This window comes from Oncorhynchus keta, unplaced genomic scaffold, assembly GCF_023373465.1.
Source record: "Oncorhynchus keta strain PuntledgeMale-10-30-2019 unplaced genomic scaffold, Oket_V2 Un_contig_833_pilon_pilon, whole genome shotgun sequence".
NCBI lineage: Eukaryota > Metazoa > Chordata > Actinopteri > Salmoniformes > Salmonidae > Oncorhynchus > Oncorhynchus keta.
In genome coordinates this window covers 275,526-298,159 of record NW_026289992.1, presented here as the reverse complement: position 1 = coordinate 298,159, position 22,634 = coordinate 275,526, and the positions used below count along the sequence as shown (strand labels likewise).

At 37.4% G+C, this 22,634-nt stretch overlaps 1 protein-coding gene across 1 annotated transcript in view; it reads left to right on the top strand.

The window, feature by feature from the left end:
* dapk2b (death-associated protein kinase 2b) overlaps window positions 1-22,634 on the top strand; it is a 74,746-nt gene that overhangs the window by 40,886 nt on the left and 11,226 nt on the right. Inside the window, exons 3-8 of the mRNA XM_052512423.1 lie at window positions 803-941; window positions 12,375-12,507; window positions 12,876-12,924; window positions 19,240-19,266; window positions 19,356-19,508; window positions 21,765-21,810. Coding sequence (XP_052368383.1) covers window positions 803-941; window positions 12,375-12,507; window positions 12,876-12,924; window positions 19,240-19,266; window positions 19,356-19,508; window positions 21,765-21,810 — 547 coding nt within the window. The remainder of the gene's footprint in view (window positions 1-802; window positions 942-12,374; window positions 12,508-12,875; window positions 12,925-19,239; window positions 19,267-19,355; window positions 19,509-21,764; window positions 21,811-22,634) is intronic.

The window sequence follows — 22,634 nt, the reverse complement described above, 5'->3', positions numbered from 1 at the left end:
CACCCAAAGCAAGGGGAGTGGCAGTGCTGTTCAAGAATACTGTTAAGCACAATAAATACTATACAGCCTGTCAGTAAGTGTTATAGAAGGCATGGTGTGACAGACAGCCTGTCAGTTAGTGTTATAGAAGGCATGGTGTGACAGACAGCCTGTCAGTTAGTGTTATAGAAGGCATGGTGTGACAGACAGCCTGTCAGTTAGTGTTATAGAAGGCATGGTGTGACAGACAGCCTGTCAGTTAGTGTTATAGAAGGCATGGTGTGACAGACAGCCTGTCAGTTAGTGTTATAGAAGGCATGGTGTGACAGACAGCCTGTCAGTTAGTGTTATAGAAGGCATGGTGTGACAGACAGCCTGTCAGTTAGTGTTATAGAAGGCATGGTGTGACAGACAGCCTGTCAGTTAGTGTTATAGAAGGTGTGACAGACAGCCTGTCAGTTAGTGACAGACAGCCTGTCAGTTAGTGTTATAGAAGGCATGGTGTGACAGACAGCCTGTCAGTTAGTGTTATAGAGGGCATGGTGTGACAGACAGCCTGTCAGTTAGTGTTATAGAGGGCATGGTGTGACAGACAGCCTGTCAGTTAGTGTTATAGAGGGCATGGTGTGACAGACAGCCTGTCAGTTAGTGTTATAGAAGGCATGGTGTGACAGACAGCCTGTCAGTTAGTGTTATAGAAGGCATGGTGTGACAGACAGCCTGTCAGTTAGACAGCCTCACACTGAAAGACACTGAATTCCACAGATATTTTCCCTAATAACCTGCAGCACAGGAGCCCTAAAAGTGTGTGTTTGTGCTGCAGGGTGTCTGGAGGAGAGCTGTTTGACTTCCTGGCTCAGAAGGAGTCTCTGAGCGAAGAGGAAGCTACCCAGTTCATCAAACAGATCCTGAACGGAGTCCAGTTCCTCCATGGCAAGAGGATAGCACACTTTGACCTCAAGGTACTTTACATGCTCATGCCGTTTCAGCAATATGGAACCTGTGTGGTGGAGCTGTTGGTTAGAAATACTTCCTCCAAGGATTGTTGTGAGCTGTCATCAATGTAACGTGTCACTAAGTTAGGCCTGTGACCTTATTACTACCACTCAGACAGTCATGTCCGCAGTCAGTGGTGAACGTTGAGTCATGTCCTACTATGGGCTCTGGACATGAGCTGATGCGTTGGTACTTCCCAACTCTTTAACAGCCATCTGGTAAAGGCCTGGTGTTCTATTGTCCCCACTCTGACATCAATCTAAACACTATCTTTTAAAACTCACTGTTAGGCTACATTTTTGGACCTCACTGTGATCGATCCACAGCAGGTTGAAACTGCGAGGAAAACCTGGTCGTTGTGGATCTTGTTTCAAAGCCAACGCATAACTAAATGGACAGCGCTTTCTAAGGTGATGATTCATTCAAGGCATTTAAGATGTCGTATGTAGAACACCCATATACCTATTAGAGCGTATGTGTCTACTACATGGGCCCAAAAATCCGGAATTAAAATGATGATTGCCGTTGTACAACTGACGAGGTGTACAAATACCAACCATAAATCTATGTATTGTCACAAGTCTTACAGCTATGATGTCATTCGGAAATGCCCTTTGACTTTTTCCACATTTTGTTACGTTATTCTAAAATATATATTTTTTTATTTATCCCTCATCAGTCTACACACAGTAACCCATCATGACAAAGCACAAACAGTTTTTTTTATTTATTTTACAAATAAAAAACAGTAATACCTTATTTACATAAGTATTTATACCCTTTGCTATGAGACTGTAAAGGTGCATCCTGTTTCCATTGATCATCCTTGAGATGTTTCTACAACTTGATTGGAGGTGATTGAACATGATTTGGAAAGTCACACAGGGTACCAAAACATTTCTGCAGCATTAAAGGTCCCCAAGAACACAGTGGTCTCCATCATTCTTAAATGGAAGACGTTTGGAACCACCAAGACTCTTCCTAGAGCTGGCCACCCGGCAAAACTGAGCAATCGGGAGAGAAGGGCCTTGGTCAGGGAGGTAACCAAGAACCCGATGCAGCATGGTGAAGCATGGTGGTGGCAGCACCACCCAATGAAGCATGGTGGTGGCAGCATCATGCTGTGGGGATGTTTTTCAGCAGCAAGGACTGGGAGACTAGTCAGGATCATAATGTATATACGCTATATATACAAAAGCGGATGCCAGGAGAACGCTACCTGTCCCAATGAATAGTGCCAACTGTAAAGTTTGGAGGAGGAGGAGGAATAATGGTCTGGGGCTGTTTTTCATGATTCAGGCCCCTTAGTTCCAGTGAAGGGAAATCTTAATGCTTCAGCACACAATGACATTCTAGACAATTCTGTGCTTCCAACTTTGTGGCAACAGTTTAGGGAGGCCCTTTCCTGTTTCTGCATGACAATGCTCACGTGCACAAAGCAAGGTCCATACAGAAATGGTTTGTCAAAATTGGTGTGGAAGAACTTGACTAGCCTGCACAGAGCCCTGACCTCAACCTCATCGAACACCAGGCCTAATGGTTTTCCAAATCTCTCAACAGTGCTATTTGTAGGGTTAATTTTAGGGACATTTTGTGATTTTTCATCCATTCCTGAACCTGCGACCAGAAACAAACTACACAGGGGCAATACCAGACTATTATTATTATTATTATATTACCAGACTAAATTATCTAATGATTCTGTCTCATTGCAGCAGAATCTGCAGAGCTGAAGTGGTTGTATGCCCCATATACATAACATTCTGTTGGTGGCAAGACGTTTGTATAATTATATACATTTTAAACATCTAGGTTTTGAATTAAGCGTGTTTTGCATATCAGTTCATAAACCGTGTGCCATGAAATCGGCACATTGAACATCTCTTCCCAACTATTTAGCAACCTGTATGGCTCCGCGGTCAACATTTTGGTCCTCAAGTAAAACTGTTAAATTATGTTTAGCCAATTTTGGTCTTTAATAAAAGGGAAAAACTTTAATAAAAGGGGAAAATAATGTTCTTCCCTTCTTCCACTTGGATAGAGCAGACACTTCCAGAATATATCAGTTGCTTATAATTTTGGACAGTCACCCTTTTTGGTTATAATGTAATGCTGAAATCAGTTGGTTATAATTTTGGACAGAGCAGACACTTCCAGAATATATCAGTTGGTTATAATGTTGGACAGAGCAGACACTTCCAGAATATATCAGTTGGTTGTAATGTTGGATAGAGCAGACACTTCCAGAATATATCAGTTGGTTATAATTGTGGACAGAGCAGACACTTCCAGAATATATCAGTTGGTTATAATTTTGGACAGAGCAGACACTTCCAGAATATATCAGTTGGTTATAATTGTGGACAGAGCAGACACTTCCAGAATATATCAGTTGGTTATAATTTATTATATATCTTACTACATTTCTCCACCTTTCCTATTCATAATATCATTTAGAAAGATAATTCCTTATTTTTTTTTATTCCATCAATAATATTATTTAGTTTAATCAATTAGTATATTTGAATTTGACTATATTATTTGTTGTAATATTGGTTCTGTCTTTTTCTGGAGGATGAAACTGGAATTGCAACCAGCTTTGTGTGGGTTGTTTTAGAAAGGGTGAGAGGTTGTCATCTGGATAAATGGATGAGCTATTCTTACCCATCTAGAGAGAACTAGTTTGGGTTTAACTATTACTTTTGTATGACTAATACGTTTACTGGTTTAATGCTTTACTATTTATACACTATCACCCAAACTCATATTCAATATATAAATAAGCAGGTTTTATTTTGTCTGGCTATTTTGTCTGGCTATTTAAGATGTTGTTTCATAAGTTAATACTGTAGGTATTTAAGACGTTGTTTCATAAGTTAATACTGTAGGTATTTAAGACGTTGTTTCATAAGTTAATACTGTAGGTATTTAAGACGTTGTTTCAGCAGTGTCATGAGTTAATACTGTAGGTATTTAAGACGTTGTTTCATAAGTTAATACTGTAGGTATTTAAGACGTTGTGTCATAAGTTAATACTGTAGGTATTTAAGACGTTGTTTCATAAGTTAATACTGTAGGTATTTAAGACGTTGTTTCAGCAGTGTCATAAGTTAATACTGTAGGTATTTAAGACGTTGTGTCATAAGTTAATACTGTAGGTATTTAAGATGTTGTTTCATAAGTTAATACTGTAGGTATTTAAGACGTTGTTTCATAAGTTAATACTGTAGGTATTTAAGACGTTGTTTCAGCAGTGTCAAGTTAATACTGTTATTTAAGACGTTTGTGTCTAAGTTAATACTGTAGTATTTAAGACGTTGTTTCATAAGTTAATACTGTAGGTATTTAAGAGGTATTTAAGTTGTTTCATAAGTTAATACTGTAGGTATTTAAGACGTTGTTTCATAAGTTAATACTGTAGGTATTTAAGATGTTGTTTCATAAGTTAATACTGTAGGTATTTAAGACGTTGTTTCATAAGTTAATACTGTAGGTATTTAAGACGTTGTTTCAGCAGTTTCATAAGTTAATACTGTAGGTATTTAAGACGTTGTTTCATAAGTTAATACTGTAGGTATTTAAGACGTTGTGTCATAAGTTAATACTGTAGGTATTTAAGACGTTGTTTCATAAGTTAATACTGTAGGTATTTAAGACGTTGTTTCATAAGTTAATACTGTAGGTATTTAAGACGTTGTGTCATAAGTTAATACTGTAGGTATTTAAGACGTTGTGTCATAAGTTAATACTGTAGGTATTTAAGACGTTGTGTCATAAGTTAATACTGTAGGTATTTAAGACGTTGTTTCATAAGTTAATACTGTAGGTATTTAAGACGTTGTTTCATAAGTTAATACTGTAGGTATTTAAGACGTTGTTTCATAAGTTAATACTGTAGGTATTTAAGATGTTGTGTCATAAGTTAATACTGTAGGTATTTAAGACGTTGTGTCATAAGTTAATACTGTAGGTATTTAAGATGTTGTTTCATAAGTTAATACTGTAGGTATTTAAGACGTTGTGTCATAAGTTAATACTGTAGGTATTTAAGACGTTGTTTCATAAGTTAATACTGTAGTTATTTAAGACGTTGTTTCAGCAGTGTCATAAGTTAATACTGTAGGTATTTAAGACGTTGTGTCATAAGTTAATACTGTAGGTATTTAAGACGTTGTTTCATAAGTTAATACTGTAGGTATTTAAGACGTTGTTTCATAAGTTAATACTGTAGGTATTTAAGACGTTGTTTCATAAGTTAATACTGTAGGTATTTAAGACGTTGTGTCATAAGTTAATACTGTAGGTATTTAAGACGTTGTTTCATAAGTTAATACTGTAGGTATTTAAGACGTTGTTTCATAAGTTAATACTGTAGGTATTTAAGACGTTGTGTCATAAGTTAATACTGTAGGTATTTAAGACGTTGTTTCATAAGTTAATACTGTAGGTATTTAAGACGTTGTTTCATAAGTTAATACTGTAGGTATTTAAGACGTTGTTTCATAAGTTAATACTGTAGGTATTTAAGACGTTGTGTCATAAGTTAATACTGTAGGTATTTAAGACGTTGTTTCATAAGTTAATACTGTAGGTATTTAAGATGTTGTTTCATAAGTTAATACTGTAGGTATTTAAGACGTTGTTTCATAAGTTAATACTGTAGGTTTTTTCATAAGTTAATACTGTTTTAAGTTTGTTTCATAAGTTAATACTGTAGGTATTTAAGACGTTGTTTCATAAGTTAATACTGTAGGTATTTAAGACGTTGTTTCATAAGTTAATACTGTAGGTATTTAAGATGTTGTTTCATAAGTTAATACTGTAGGTATTTAAGACGTTGTTTCATAAGTTAATACTGTAGGTATTTAAGACGTTGTTTCATAAGTTAATACTGTAGGTATTTAAGACGTTGTTTCATAAGTTAATACTGTAGGTATTTAAGACGTTGTTTCATAAGTTAATACTGTAGGTATTTAAGACGTTGTTTCATAAGTTAATACTGTAGGTATTTAAGACGTTGTTTCATAAGTTAATACTGTAGGTATTTAAGACGTTGTTTCATAAGTTTCAGGTATTTAAGTTAATTAATACTGTAGGTATTTAAGACGTTGTTTCATAAGTTAATACTGTAGGTATTTAAGATGTTGTTTCATAAGTTAATACTGTAGGTATTTAAGACGTTGTTTCATAAGTTAATACTGTAGGTATTTAAGACGTTGTTTCATAAGTTAATACTGTAGGTATTTAAGACGTTGTTTCATAAGTTAATACTGTAGGTATTTAAGACGTTGTTTCAGCAGTGTCATAAGTTAATACTGTAGGTATTTAAGACGTTGTTTCATAAGTTAATACTGTAGGTATTTAAGACGTTGTTTCATAAGTTAATATTGTAGGTATTTAAGAATTTGTTTCATAAGTTAATACTGTAGGTATTTAAGACGTTGTGTCATAAGTTAATACTGTATTTAAGACGTATTTAAGACGTTTTAAGTTTGTTTCATAAGTTAATACTGTAGGTATTTAAGACGTTGTTTCATAAGTTAATACTGTAGGTATTTAAGACGTTGTTTCAATACTGTAGGTATTTAAGACGTTGTTTCATAAGTTAATACTGTAGGTATTTAAGACGTTGTTTCATAAGTTAATACTGTAGGTATTTAAGATGTTGTTTCATAAGTTAATACTGTAGGTATTTAAGACGTTGTTTCATAAGTTAATACTGTAGGTATTTAAGAATACTTGTTTCATAAGTTAATACTGTAGGTATTTAAGACGTTGTTTCATAAGTTAATACTGTAGGTATTTAAGACGTTGTTTCATAAGTTAATACTGTAGGTATTTAAGACGTTGTTTCATAAGTTAATACTGTAGGTATTTAAGACGTTGTTTCATAAGTTAATACTGTAGGTATTTAAGATGTTGTTTCATAAGTTAATACTGTAGGTATTTAAGACGTTGTTTCATAAGTTAATACTGTAGGTATTTAAGACGTTGTTTCATAAGTTAATACTGTAGGTATTTAAGACGTTGTTTCATAAGTTAATACTGTAGGTATTTAAGACGTTGTTTCATAAGTTAATACTGTAGGTATTTAAGACGTTGTTTCATAAGTTAATACTGTAGGTATTTAAGACGTTGTTTCATAAGTTAATACTGTAGGTATTTAAGACGTTGTTTCATAAGTTAATACTGTAGGTATTTAAGATGTTGTTTCATAAGTTAATACTGTAGGTATTTAAGACGTTGTTTCATAAGTTAATACTGTAGGTATTTAAGACGTTGTTTCATAAGTTAATACTGTAGGTATTTAAGACGTTGTTTCATAAGTTAATACTGTAGGTATTTAAGACGTTAATACTGTAGGTATTTAAGACGTTGTTTCATAAGTTAATACTGTAGGTATTTAAGACGTTGTTTCATAGGTATTTAAGACGTTAATAATACTGTAGGTATTTAAGACGTTGTTTCATAAGTTAATACTGTAGGTATTTAAGACGTTGTTTCATAAGTTAATACTGTAGGTATTTAAGACGTTGTTTCATAAGTTAATACTGTAGGTATTTAAGACGTTGTTTCAGCAGTGTCATAAGTTAATACTGTAGGTATTTAAGACGTTGTTTCATAAGTTAATACTGTAGGTATTTAAGACGTTGTTTCATAAGTTAATATTGTAGGTATTTAAGAATTTGTTTCATAAGTTAATACTGTAGGTATTTAAGACGTTGTGTCATAAGTTAATACTGTAGGTATTTAAGACGTTGTTTCATAAGTTAATACTGTAGGTATTTAAGACGTTGTTTCATAAGTTAATACTGTAGGTATTTAAGACGTTGTGTCATAAGTTAATACTGTAGGTTTTTAAGACGTTGTTTCAGCAGTGTCATAAGTTAATACTGTAGGTATTTAAGACGTTGTTTCATAGGTATTTAAGATGTTGTTTCATAAGTTAATACTGTAGGTATTTAAGACGTTGTTTCATAAGTTAATACTGTAGGTATTTAAGACGTTGTTTCATAAGTTAATACTGTAGGTATTTAAGATGTTGTTTCATAAGTTAATACTGTAGGTATTTAAGACGTTGTTTCATAAGTTAATACTGTAGGTATTTAAGACGTTGTTTCATAAGTTAATACTGTAGGTATTTAAGACGTTGTTTCATAAGTTAATACTGTAGGTATTTAAGACGTTGTTTCATAAGTTAATACTGTTGTTTCATAAGTTAATACTGTAGGTATTTAAGACGTTGTTTCATAAGTTAATACTGTAGGTATTTAAGACGTTGTTTCATAAGTTAATACTGTAGGTATTTAAGACGTTGTTTCATAAGTTAATACTGTAGGTATTTAAGACGTTGTTTCATAAGTTAATACTGTAGGTATTTAAGACGTTGTGTCATAAGTTAATACTGTAGGTATTTAAGACGTTGTTTCATAAGTTAATACTGTAGGTATTTAAGATGTTGTTTCATAAGTTAATACTGTAGGTATTTAAGACGTTGTTTCAGCAGTGTCATAAGTTAATACTGTAGGTATTTAAGACGTTGTTTCATAAGTTAATACTGTAGGTATTTAAGACGTTGTTTCATAAGTTAATACTGTAGGTATTTAAGATGTTGTTTCATAAGTTAATACTGTAGGTATTTAAGACGTTGTTTCATAAGTTAATACTGTAGGTATTTAAGACGTTGTTTCATAAGTTAATACTGTATATTTAAGACGTTGTTTCATAAGTTAATACTGTAGGTATTTAGACGTTGTTTCAGCAGTTAATACTGTAGGTATTTAAGACGTTGTTTCATAAGTTAATACTGTAGGTATTTAAGACGTTGTTTCATAAGTTAATACTGTAGGTATTTAAGACGTTGTTTCATAAGTTAATACTGTAGGTATTTAGACGTTGTTTCATAAGTTAATACTGTAGGTATTTAAGACGTTGTTTCATAAGTTAATACTGTAGGTATTTAAGACGTTGTTTCATAAGTTAATACTGTAGGTATTTAAGACGTTGTTTCATAAGTTAATACTGTAGGTATTTAAGATGTGTCATAAGTTAATACTGTAGGTATTTAAGACGTTGTTTCAGCAGTGTCATAAGTTAATACTGTAGGAGATTATGCTCTAAAAATAGCCCTAAAATCTAAATTAGAGCATGACAGACGTAGGTTTACCATGTTGAGAAATAAGGTGATAAAAGAAATCAGACAGGCCAAGGCAAACTTTTTTATTAACATAATTGGTGAAGCAAAGGGAAATTCTAAATTGATATGGGAGAATCTAAAAAAGTTAACAGGGAAAGACCATAGAAACACTGCAAAAAGACTAGAAATCATGGTGAATAACAATCTAACACAGGATGCAGTCGAAATAGCAACAGCCTTCAATTCCTACTTTATTGACTCTGTCAGGTTACTGACACAGAACCCCTCCACTGATTTCTTGGGCTCAGTGCTAGTGAATGAGACTCAACCTGTCTTCATCATAAGGGAGGTTTCTGAGTCAAAGGTTAACAAGGTGATTAGCTCACTAAAGAACTCTAAAGCCAAAGATGTGTTTGGGATGGACTCTACCTTTCTTAAAAACTACAAAGAGTCACTCATTGGCCCCATTACTAAGGTCACCAACCACATCTATTGGTCTGGGGGTGTTTCCAATGGTACGGAAGTCGGCCATAATAACGGCCATCTTTAAATCAGGCGACCCTGCTGACGTGAGTAACTACAGGCCCATTAGTATACTACCTGTGGTGTCAAAGGTTGTTGAAAAGTGTGTAGCAGAACAACTGATTGCCCACCTCAACAACAGCCCCTTCACATTACACTCCATGCAGTTTGGCTTCAGAGCGAAACACTCCACAGAAACGGCCAACTGCTTTCTTCTGGAAAATGTGAAGTCCAATACGGACAAAGGGGGTGCTGTTGGGGCTGTGTTTCTGGACCTAAGGAAGGCTTTTGATACTGTTAACCATGAGATTCTCATCACAAAATTGTCCAAGTTCAACTTTTCCCCTGATGCCTTGAGATGGATGAAATCATACCTTGAAGGCAGAACTCAGTGTGTCAGAGTGAGCAATGAGCTGTTGCCCACTCGTAGCTATGATGTGGGCGTGCCCCAAGGGTCAATACTGGGGCCCCTCCTGTTCAGCCTGTACATTAATGATCTGCCTTCTGTCTGTACTGGGTCTGAAGGTCAAATGTATGCAGATGATACAGTGATATATGTGCATGCAAAGAGCAAACAACAAGCTGCACAAGAACTCACTACTGTAATGGTCCAGGTTACAAAGTGGCTCTGTGACTCGTGTTTGCATCTCAATGTGAAAAAAACTGTTTGCATGTTCTTCACAAAGAGGGCAACTGATGCTACTGAGCCAGATGTTTATGTGTCAGGGGAGAAGCTCCAGGTGGTATCCGATTTTAAGTACCTTGGCATCATACTTGATTCCAACCTCTCTTTTAAAAAGCATGTGAAAAAGGTAATTCAAATAACTAAATTCAATCTAGCTAATTTCTGATTTATATGAAATTGTTTGACTACAGAGGTAGCAAAACTATACTTCAAATCTATGATACTCCCCCACTTAACATACTGCTTGACTAGTTGGGCCCAAGCTTGCTGTACAACATTAAAACCTATTCAGTCTGTCTACAAACAGGCTCTCAAAGTGCTTGATAGGAATCCCAATAGCCATCATCATTGTCACATCCTTAGAAAACATGAGCTCTTGAGTTGGGAAAATCTTGTGCAATACACCAACGCATGTCTTGTATTCAAGCTCCTTAATGGCCTGGCTCCCCCTCCACTCAATATTTTTGTTAAACAGAAAACCCAGACATATGGCAGCAGATCCACAAGGTCTGCCATGAGAGGTGACTGTATAGTTCCCCTAAGGAAAAGCACCTTTAGTAAATCTGCATTCTCTGTGAGAGCTTCCCATGTCTGGAATACACTGCCATCAGACACACATAACTGCACCACATATCACACTTTCACAAAATGCTTGAAGACATGGTCAATCAGAAAGGTCAATCAGATTTGTGAGCATGGTCCTTAGCTGTGTGTTGCCGCTTTCCATGTTGTCTGTAGCTTGTGAGGTATGGAAACACTTTGTTGCTTTTATGAATTTTGTCTTGCTGCTTTTTGTTCTATGTTGCTCTGTCTGTATGCTATGTCTTGCTTGTCCTATGTTGCTATGTTGCTATGTCTATGGTGCTATTGTCTATATTGTAATTGTTTTTAATAACCTGCCCAGGGACTGCGGTTGAAAATTAGCCGGCTGGCTAAAACCGGCACTTTTACTGAAACGTTGATTAATGTGCACTGTCCCTGTAAAAATAAACTAAACTAAACTAAACTAAACTAGGTATTTAAGACGTTGTTTCAGCAGTGCCATAAGTTAATACTGTAGGTATTTCAGACGTTGTTTCAGCAGTGCCGTAAGTTTTATACTGTAGGTATTTCAGAGCTGGTCACGGGTGCACCTCAGTCACGCTCAAGGTTCTAAACGACATCATAAACGCCATCAATAAGAGAAATTACTGTGCAGCCGTAGTCATCGACCTGGCCAAGGCTTTCGACTCTGTCAATCACAACATTCTTATTCGCAGACTCGACAGCCTTGGTTTCTCAAATGACTGCCTCGCCTGGTTTACCAACTACTTCTCTGATAGAGTTCAGTGTGTCAAATCGGAGGGCCTGTTGTCTGGACCTCTGACAGTATCTATGGGGGTGCCACAGGGTTCAATTCTCGGGCCGACTCTCTTTTCTGTATACATCAATGATGTTGCTCTTGCTGCTGGTGATTCTCTGATCCACCTCTACACACCATTCTCTATACTTCTGGCCCCTCCTTGGACACTGTGTTAACTAACCTCCAGACGAGCTTCAATGCCATACAACTCTCCTTCCGTGGCCTCCAACTGCTCTTAATCGCAAGTAAAATTAAATGCATGCTTTTCAATCGATCGCTGCCCGCACCTGCCCGCCTGTCCAGCATCACTACTCTGGACGGTTCTGACTTAGAATACGTGGACAACTACAAATACCTGGGTGTCTGGTTAGACTGTAAACTCTCCTTCCAGACTCACATTAAGCAGCTCCAATCCAAAATTAATATATATATATCGCAACAAAGCATCCTTCACTCATGCTGCCAAACATACCCTCGTAAAACTGACCATCCTACCGATCCTCGACTTCGGTGATGTCATCTATAAAATAGCCTCCAACTAGTGATCTAGTGATCCTGTTCGTCAACAGGGGCTCTGTAGTACCTAATGTTCTGTAGTACCTAATGTTCTGGTCATCCTGTTATCAACAGGGGCTCTGCAGTACCTAATGTTCTGGTCATCCTGTTATCAACAGGTGCTCTGTAGTACCTAAAGCTAATGTTCTTGTTTTCAGCCTGAGAACATCATGCTGTTGGATAAGAATGTTGATCTGCCGCGCATCAAGCTCATAGACTTTGGTCTGGCTCATAAGATGGATCAGGTTGGGACGGACTTTAAAAAGATCTTTGGAACACCTGAATTTGTGGGTAAGTATTTCAAGGCATTGAGGAGGACACCATGTTTCTGTATACCAGGCTTCATCTACATTTTATTGACTGATATTTGACAATAGCCTATGTTGGAGAGAATGTGTAGTGTTGTTTCATTGTGTTGTGTTGTAGTGTTGTCATTGTGTAGAGTTGTTGTGTCATTGTGTAGTGTTGTCAGTGTGTAGTGTTGTGTCATGTCATTGTGTAGAGTTGTTGTGTCATTTGCACACTTGGTATTCTCTCAACCAGCTTCACCTGGAATGTCATAGTGTAGTGTTGTGTCATGTCATAGTGTAATGTTGTGTCATGTCATAGTGTTGTGTAGTGGAGAGACTGTAGTGTGTTGTGATAATATGTATTTCCAGCTCCAGAAGTCGTCAACTATGAGCCTCTGGGTTTAGAAGCAGACATGTGGTAAGAGCTGATAACTCCCTCACACGGATTGGTTTAATTTATACAACATGCTTTCACACACACACACACACACACACACACACACACACACACACACACACACACACACACACACACACACACACACACACACACACACACACACACACACACACACACACACACACACACACTACCAGTCAAAAGCTTGGACACACCTACTCAATTAAGGGGTTTTCTTTTTTTTTATACTATTTTGTAGAATAATAGTGAAGACGTCAAAACGATGAAATAACAGATATGGAATCATGTAGTAACCAAATAAGTTTTAAACAAATCAAAATATTTTTTAGATTCTTCAAAGTAGCCACCATTTGTCTTGATGACAGCTTTGCTTGGTATTCTCTCAAAACGATTCACCTACAATGCTTTTCCAACAGTCTTGAAGGAGTTCCCACATATGCTGAACACTTGTTGGCTGCTTTTCCATCAATTTGCGGTCCAACTCATCCCAAACCATCTCAATTGGGTTGAGGTTGGGTGATTGTGGAGGCCAGCTCATCTGATGCAGCACTCCATCACTCTCCTTCTTGGTCAAATAGCTCTTACACAGCCTAGAGGTGTGTTGGGTCATTGTCCTGTTGAAAAACAAATGATAGTCCCACTAAGCGCAAACCAGATGGGATGGAGTATCGCTGCAGAATGCTGTGGTAGCCATGCTGGTTACATGTGCCTTGAATTCTAAATAAATCACCATCACACCTCCTCCTCCATGCTTCACGGTGGGAACCACACATGCAGATATCATCTGTTCACCTAGTCTGCATCTCACAAAGACATCACACCTCCTCCTCCATGCTTCACGGTGGGAACCACACATGCAGATATCATCTGTTCACCTACTTTGCGTCTCACAAAGACACAGCGGTAGGAACCAAAAATCTCAAATTTTACTCATCAGACCAACGGGCACACTTCCACCAGTCTAATGTCCGTTGCTCGTGTTTCTTTGCCCAATCAAGTCTCTTCTTATTATTGGTGTCGTCCTTTAGTAGTGGTTTCTTTGCATAAATTTGACTTTGAAGGCCTGATTCACACAGTCTCCTCTGAACAGTTGATGTTGAGATGTGTCTGTTACTGGAACTACCTGAAGCATTTATTTGGGCTGCAATTTCTGAGGCTGGTAACTCTAATGAAATGATCCTCTGTAGCAGAGGTAACTCCAATGAACCTATCCTCTGCAGCAGAGGTAACTCTGGGTCTCTTTCCTGTGGTGGTCCTCATGAGAGACTGGTAACTCTAATGAAATGATCCTCTGCAGCAGAGGTAACTCTGGGTCTCTTTCCTGTGGAGGTCCTCATGAGAGACTGGTAACTCTAATGAACTGATCCTCTGCAGCAGAGGTAACTCTGGGTCTCTTTCCTGTGGTGGTCCTCATGAGAGACTGGTAACTCTAATGAACTGATCCTCTGCAGCAGAGGTAACTCTGGGTCTCTTTCCTGTGGTGGTCCTCATGAGAGACTGGTAACTAATGAACTGATCCTCTGCAGCAGAGGGTAACTCTGGGTCTCTTTCCTGTGGTGGTCCTCATGAGAGACTGGTAACTCTAATGAAATTATCCTCTGCAGCAGAGGGTAACTCTGGGTCTCTTTCCTGTGGTGGTCCTCATGAGAGACTGGTAACTCTAATGAAATGATCCTCTGCAGCAGAGGTAACTCTGGGTCTCTTTCCTGTGGAGGTCCTCATGAGAGACTGGTAACTCTAATGAACTGATCCTCTGCAGCAGAGGTAACTCTGGGTCTCTTTCCTGTGGTGGTCCTCATAAGAGCCAGTTTCATCATAGCACCTGATTATTTTTGCGACTGCACTTGAAGAAACTTTCCAAATTTGACATTTTCCGGACACCTAATAATGGACTGTCGTTTCTCTTTGCTCAGCTGTTCTTGCAATAACATGGATATAACATTGTTTTTTAACCAAATAGGACTGTCTTCTGTATACCACCCCTACCTTGTCACAAGACAACTGATTGGCTCAAACACATTAAGAAGGAAAGAAGTTCCACAAATTAACTTTTAACAAGGCACATCTGTTAATTGAAATGCATTCCAGGTGAATACCTCCTGAAGCTGGTTGACAGAATGCCAAGAGCGTGCAAAGCTGTCATCAAGGCAAATGGTGTCTACTTTGAAGAATCTCAAATATAAAATATATTTTGATTTGTTTAACACTTTTTTGGTTACTACATGATTCCATATGTGTAATTTCATAGTTTTGATTCTTCACTATTATTCTACAATGCAGAAAATAGTAAAACATAAAGAAAAACCCTTTTGACTGGTACTGTAGATACACACATAGATGCACACACAGATAGATACACACAGATATACACACATAGATACACACACAGATAGATACACACAGATATACACACATAGATACAGATACACACACACACACATACACGCACAGATACACACACAGATACATACATAGATAGATACACACACAGCTAGATACACACACAGATAGATACACACACAGATAGATACACACACAGATACACACATAGATAGATACACACACACACACACAGAGATACACACACAGATACACACATAGATAGATACACACACACATACACACAGAGATACACACACACAGATAGATATACACACAGATAGATACACACACAGATAGATAAACACACAGATGATATACACACAGATAGATAGATAAACACACAGATGCACACACAGATGATATACACACAGATAGATAAACACACAGATAGATATACACACATACAGATACACACATAGATAGATGAAGACACAGATAGATACACACACAGATAGACACACAGATAGATTACACACAGATGATTGATACACAGATAGATAGATATACACACAGATAGATAGATAAACACACAGATGCACACACAGATAGATAAACACACAGATAGATAAACACACAGATAGATATATACACACAGATGCACACATAGATAGATAAACACACACATGTGTATATAAACACACACATACAGATCCACACATAGATAGATACACACACAGATAGATAAACACACAGATAGATAAACACACAGATAGATAAACACACAGATAGATATACACACACAGATAGATACACACAGATAGATAAACACACAGATAGCTAGATAAACACACAGATAGATAGATAAACACACAGATAGATAGATAAACACACAGATAGATAAACACACAGATAGATACACACACAGATATATAAACACACAGATAGATAAAGACACAGATAGATAGATAAACACACAGATAGATAGATAAACACACATATACACACACACATACAGATAGATAGATAGATAGATAGATATACACACACAGATAGATACACACACACAGATAGATATACACACAGATAGATAAACATACATACACCCACATAGATACACACTCACAGATACACACAGATAGATAAACACACAGATAGATAAACACACAGATAGATACACACACAGATAGATACACACACAGATAGATACACACACAGATAGATACACACACAGATAGATAAACACACAGATAGATACACACACAGATAGATAAACACACAGATAGATAAACACACAGATAGATAAACACACAGATAGATAAACACACAGATAGATAAACACACAGATAGACAAACACACAGATAGATAAACACACACAGATAGATAAACACACAGATAGATAAACACACAGATAACACACAGATAGATAAACATACATACACCCACATAGATACACACTCACAGATACACACAGATAGATAAACACACAGATAGATAAACACACAGATAGATACACACACAGATAGATACACACACAGATAGATACACACACAGATAGATAAACACACAGATAGATACACACACAGATAGATAAACACACAGATAAACATACAGATAGATCAACACACAGATAGATACACACAGATATACACACATAGATACAGATACACACACACACACATACACACACAGATACACACACAGATACATACATAGATAGATACACACACAGCTAGATACACACACAGATAGATACACACACAGATAGATACACACACAGATACACACATAGATAGATACACACACACACACACACAGAGATACACACACAGATACACACATAGATAGATACACACACACATACACACAGAGATACACACACACAGATAGATACACACACAGATAGATAAACACACAGATGATATACACACAGATAGATAGATAAACACACAGATGCACACACAGATGATATACACACAGATAGATAAACACACAGATAGATATACACACATACAGATACACACATAGATAGATGAAGACACAGATAGATACACACACAGATAGACACACAGATAGATTACACACAGATGATTGATACACAGATAGATAGATATACACACAGATAGATAGATAAACACACAGATGCACACACAGATAGATAAACACACAGATAGATAAACACACAGATAGATATATACACACAGATGCACACATAGATAGATAAACACACACATGTGTATATACACACACACATACAGATCCACACATAGATAGATACACACACAGATAGATAAACACACAGATAGATAAACACACAGATAGATAAACACACAGATAGATATACACACACAGATAGATACACACAGATAGATAAACACACAGATAGCTAGATAAACACACAGATAGATAGATAAACACACAGATAGATAGATAAACACACAGATAGATAAACACACAGATAGATACACACACAGATATATAAACACACAGATAGATAAAGACACAGATAGATAGATAAACACACAGATAGATAGATAAACACACATATACACACACACATACAGATAGATAGATAGATATACACACACAGGTAGATACACACACACAGATAGATATACACACAGATAGATAAACATACATACACCCACATAGATACACACTCACAGATACACACAGATAGATAAACACACAGATAGATAAACACACAGATAGATACACACACACAGATAGATACACACACAGATAGATACACACACAGATAGATAAACACACAGATAGATACACACACAGATAGATAAACACACAGATAGATAAACACACAGATAGATAAACACACAGATAGATAAACACACAGATAAACACACAGATAGACAAACACACAGATAGATAAACACACACAGATAGATAAACACACAGATAGATAAACACACAGATAACACACAGATAGATAAACACACAGATAGATAAACATACATACACCCACATAGATACACACTCACAGATACACACAGATAGATAAACACACAGATAGATAAACACACAGATAGATAAACACACAGATAGATACACACACAGATAGATACACACACAGATAGATACACACACAGATAGATAAACACACAGATAGATACACACACAGATAGATAAACACACAGATAAACATACAGATAGATCAACACACAGATAGATAAACACACAGATAGATAAACACACAGATAGATACACACACAGATAGATAAACACACAGATAAACATACAGATAGATCAACACACAGATAGATAAACACACAGATAAACACACATAGATAGATAAACACACAGATAGATAAACACACAGATAGATACACACACAGATAGATAAACACACATAGATAGATAAACACACAGATAGATACACACAGATAGATAAACACACAGATAAACACACAGATAGATAAACACACAGATAGATAAACACACAGATAGATATACACACACAGATAGATATACACACAGATAGATATACACAGATAGATACACACTCACAGATACACACAGATAGATAAACACACAGATAGATAAACACACATAGATAGATAAACACACAGATAGATACACACAGATAGATAAACACACAGATAAACACACAGATAGATTAACACACAGATAGATAAACACACAGATAGATATACACACACAGATAGATATACACATAGATAGATAAACACACAGATAGATACACACAGATAGATACACACTCACAGATACACACAGATAGATAAACACACAGATAGATAAACACACAGATAGATATACACACACAGATAGATATACACACAGATAGATAAACACACATAGATAGATAAACACACAGATAGATACACACTCACAGATACACACAGACACACCGTGTGTTCCATCCACCAACCTCACTACCGATACAACACCAGGACAGCTGACAGGCTGTGAATCATCTCCGCTGATGAACCTTGTGTTCTCCTCTTCTGTCACAGGAGCATCGGAGTCATCACCTACATACTGTAAGTAGAAACGGTTTAAAGTAGATGGCTTATACATCTATCGATGTGACCGTTTGGACAGTGTCACTAATGACTGTGTGTGTTTCCAGTTTGAGTGGAGCGTCGCCGTTCCTTGGTGACTCGAAGCAGGAGACTCTAGGGAACATCTCAGCCGTAGCCTACGAGTTCGACGACGAGTTGTTCAGCAGGACCAGTGAGCTGGCCAAGAGCTTTATACGACAACTACTGGAGAAAGACACCAGGTTAGGGGTTAGAGATACACATGGGTCAAAGGTCAGATGAGAATAAAGACTCTAGGGAACATCTCAGCCGTAGCCTACGAGTTCGACGACGAGTTGTTCAGCAGGACCAGTGAGCTGGCCAAGAGCTTTATACGACAACTACTGGAGAAAGACACCAGGTTAGGGGTTAGAGATACACATGGGTCAAAGGTCAGATGAGAATAAAGACCCGTTATGCGGAGTTCTGAGCTAGCCAGCTGCAGAGGAGAGATCTCAACCTCAACACTGGGTGTGTCAGTGCTGAGCGATTCATCAAAAGGTTATCTTTCGGTTTTTAAACAACTTATTGAAATTAAAATGATTTGAATTCCATTTTCTTCAGGGTTTTCCTGTGAGCTCAATGCGCACACGGCATAGTTTCTCTGGAGATTCATCAGATCAAACCCTGTGTGATGTAGTAGGGAGTTGTAGTTTCCAACAGGCCAATATTCAACATAGTTTCGTGCAGAAAACATGGTCATTAACTACAATGACCATAATTCATTGCGCGCCTCCTTGTCCGGTCTGTTTGTTTCTTTTAGTGTGGGGCAGACGCAGAAAAATGCATGATGGAGAGGGACAGAGGGCAGTTTTTTCACAACTTATCTTAACCTGAAAATACATAATCCAAGTCATTAATAGTAGGAATTCAGTAGTCATAAAAGTAATGTCTTGTTTACTTTGAAGAACTACTAAAATAGTGATTTTGTCAGGCAGCAACTCTATAGAGATGATGACTTGGAAGGAAATAATATAAGAATCAAATAAAACTAATGTAAGAGTATATACAGAGGGGGGGGAAATTATTTAGTCAGCCACCAATTGTGCAAGTTCTCCCACTTAAAAAGATGAGAGAGGCCTGTAATTTTCATCATAGGTACACTTCAACTATGACGGACAAAATGAGAAAAAAAAATCCAGAAAATCACATTGTAGGAATTTTAATTAATTTATTTGCAAATTATGTTGTTACAGCGTTCAATGCATAGCGCATTTCATTATTTAAAAACAATATACACCGAAAACAAGATTATTTTTTAAATAATCCAACCGAAACGACCTCAAAAAGCACTGATTGCTCAGCGCTAGTGTGTGTTACTTAACATCAATCAATCATATTTATTTATATAGACAAGACCATACTGAGTCATGTACACTCCCCTACCTATTTATTTAAACAGTAAAACAAATTCATTGGACTGTATACTCAATAAAATCTATTTATAAAGCCCTTCTTACAACAGCTGATATCTCAAAGTACAGAAACCCAGCCTAAAACCCCAAACAGCAAGCAATTCAGGTGTAGAAGCACCGTGGTTAGGAAAAACTCCCTAGAAAGGCCAAAACTTAGGAAGAAACCTAGAGAGGAACCAGGCTGTGAGGGGTGGCCAGTCTTCTTCTGGCTATGCCGGGTAGAGATTATAACAGAACATGGCCAAGATGTTAAAATGTTCATAGATGACCAGCAGGGTCAAATAATAATAATCACAGTGGTTGTAGAGGGTACAGCACCTCAGGAGTAAATGTCAATTGGCTTTTTATACCCGAGCGTTCAGAGTTAGAGACAGCAGGTGAGGTAGTGAGAGAGTCAAAAACAGCACGTCCGGTGAACAGGTCAGTGTTCCAGGCAGAACAGTTGAAACTGGAGCAGCAGCACAACCAGGTGGACTGGGGACTGCAAGGAGTCATTGGGCCAGGTAGTCCTGAGGCATGGTCCCAGGGCTCAGGTCCTCCTGGAGGGGAGGGAGAGAGAGAATTAAAGCAGCATACTTAACAAGGATCCAACCCTTTTTTTCAATTTTTGCCCAAAATTATATACCCAAATCTAACTGCCTGTAGCTCAGGACTAGCATCCCTCCAGTATTCATCTTTCTTTGTTAATTGATTAGTCACTGGACTTGTTTCCTTGAGAGAACAGAGACACAATATCCAGCTGGGAAGGAACCTACAGTACATGTACAACCCAGAGGTTGTCAGTGTCGAGGCAGGATGGGACTTGTTCACTTGCCAACCATCTGTTTTCATAGAGTCACAACACTTCTTTGTGTGTGTGTGTGTGTGTGTGTGTGTGTGTGTGTGTGTGTGTGTGTGTGTGTGTGTGTGTGTGTGTGTGTGTGTGTGTGTGTGTGTGTGTGTGTGTGTGTGTGTGTGTGTGTGTGTGTGTGTGTGTGTGTGTGTGTGTGTGTGTGTGTGTGTGTGTGTGTGTAAAGCTAAAAACCTTTGTTCTGTGCCTTTCAGAAAACGGTTGACAATCCATGGTGCTCTGAACCATCCCTGGATACAGGTAATGGTTTATTATATCATGTTGTATTTGTTGACCACTTTAAAGCTCGACTATAACATTCTGTTCTGCAGAGATTGAACTGTTGCTACCCTGACTGACTTCTTCCCCCTCATATCGTTTTTTCGGTGCCTATACACAGCCAGAGATGCAGGAGTCATTTGATTTAGCTATTAAGAACTTCAACGACTGTTATACAGTTAGATATCTTGCTTTTGTAAATTCACTCTGGCTATCTACTCCGATTTCAGAGGACTGCTGAATTTATGAAAGCTGCTGAATATGACCGGTGTCAGTAAATGTAGGCAAATAGAAAAACCAGCTCTGCTACGACGAGTAAAAAGTAAAAACCTTAATAGTTAGTCAAGAACTCTCTGGATAACATGTAAACAGCCTAACCAGCCTAACCAGCTCTGCTACGGCCGGTAAAATGGTCAGTTAGCTGTTCTCTCATTTGTGTCTGGAAGTAGCTAGCCAGCAAGCTAGCCAACTTCAGCCCGTTAGCTTGGGTGCTTGGTTAGGACAACGCATGCATTGGCAGGCAAGCTGCAGAAGGACGAGAAGGCTACATTTCCCCATTGTTTATCAGTGCAATTTTGACGGCCAACTAGCTGAAAAAGTTTGAGAGGGTTTATCTAAATGTTCCTGCATTAGATTCCTGCATTAGATACTTAATATCACTGGACAGTTTTATCTCCATCTCTTCATTCAAAGACACGATCACGGACACTCTCCTAGCCCCCGTCCCTTCCTTTTGGTAGGCCGTCATTGTAAATAAGAATTTGTCCTGACTTGCCTGGTTAAATAAATAAAATAAAACATGTTTA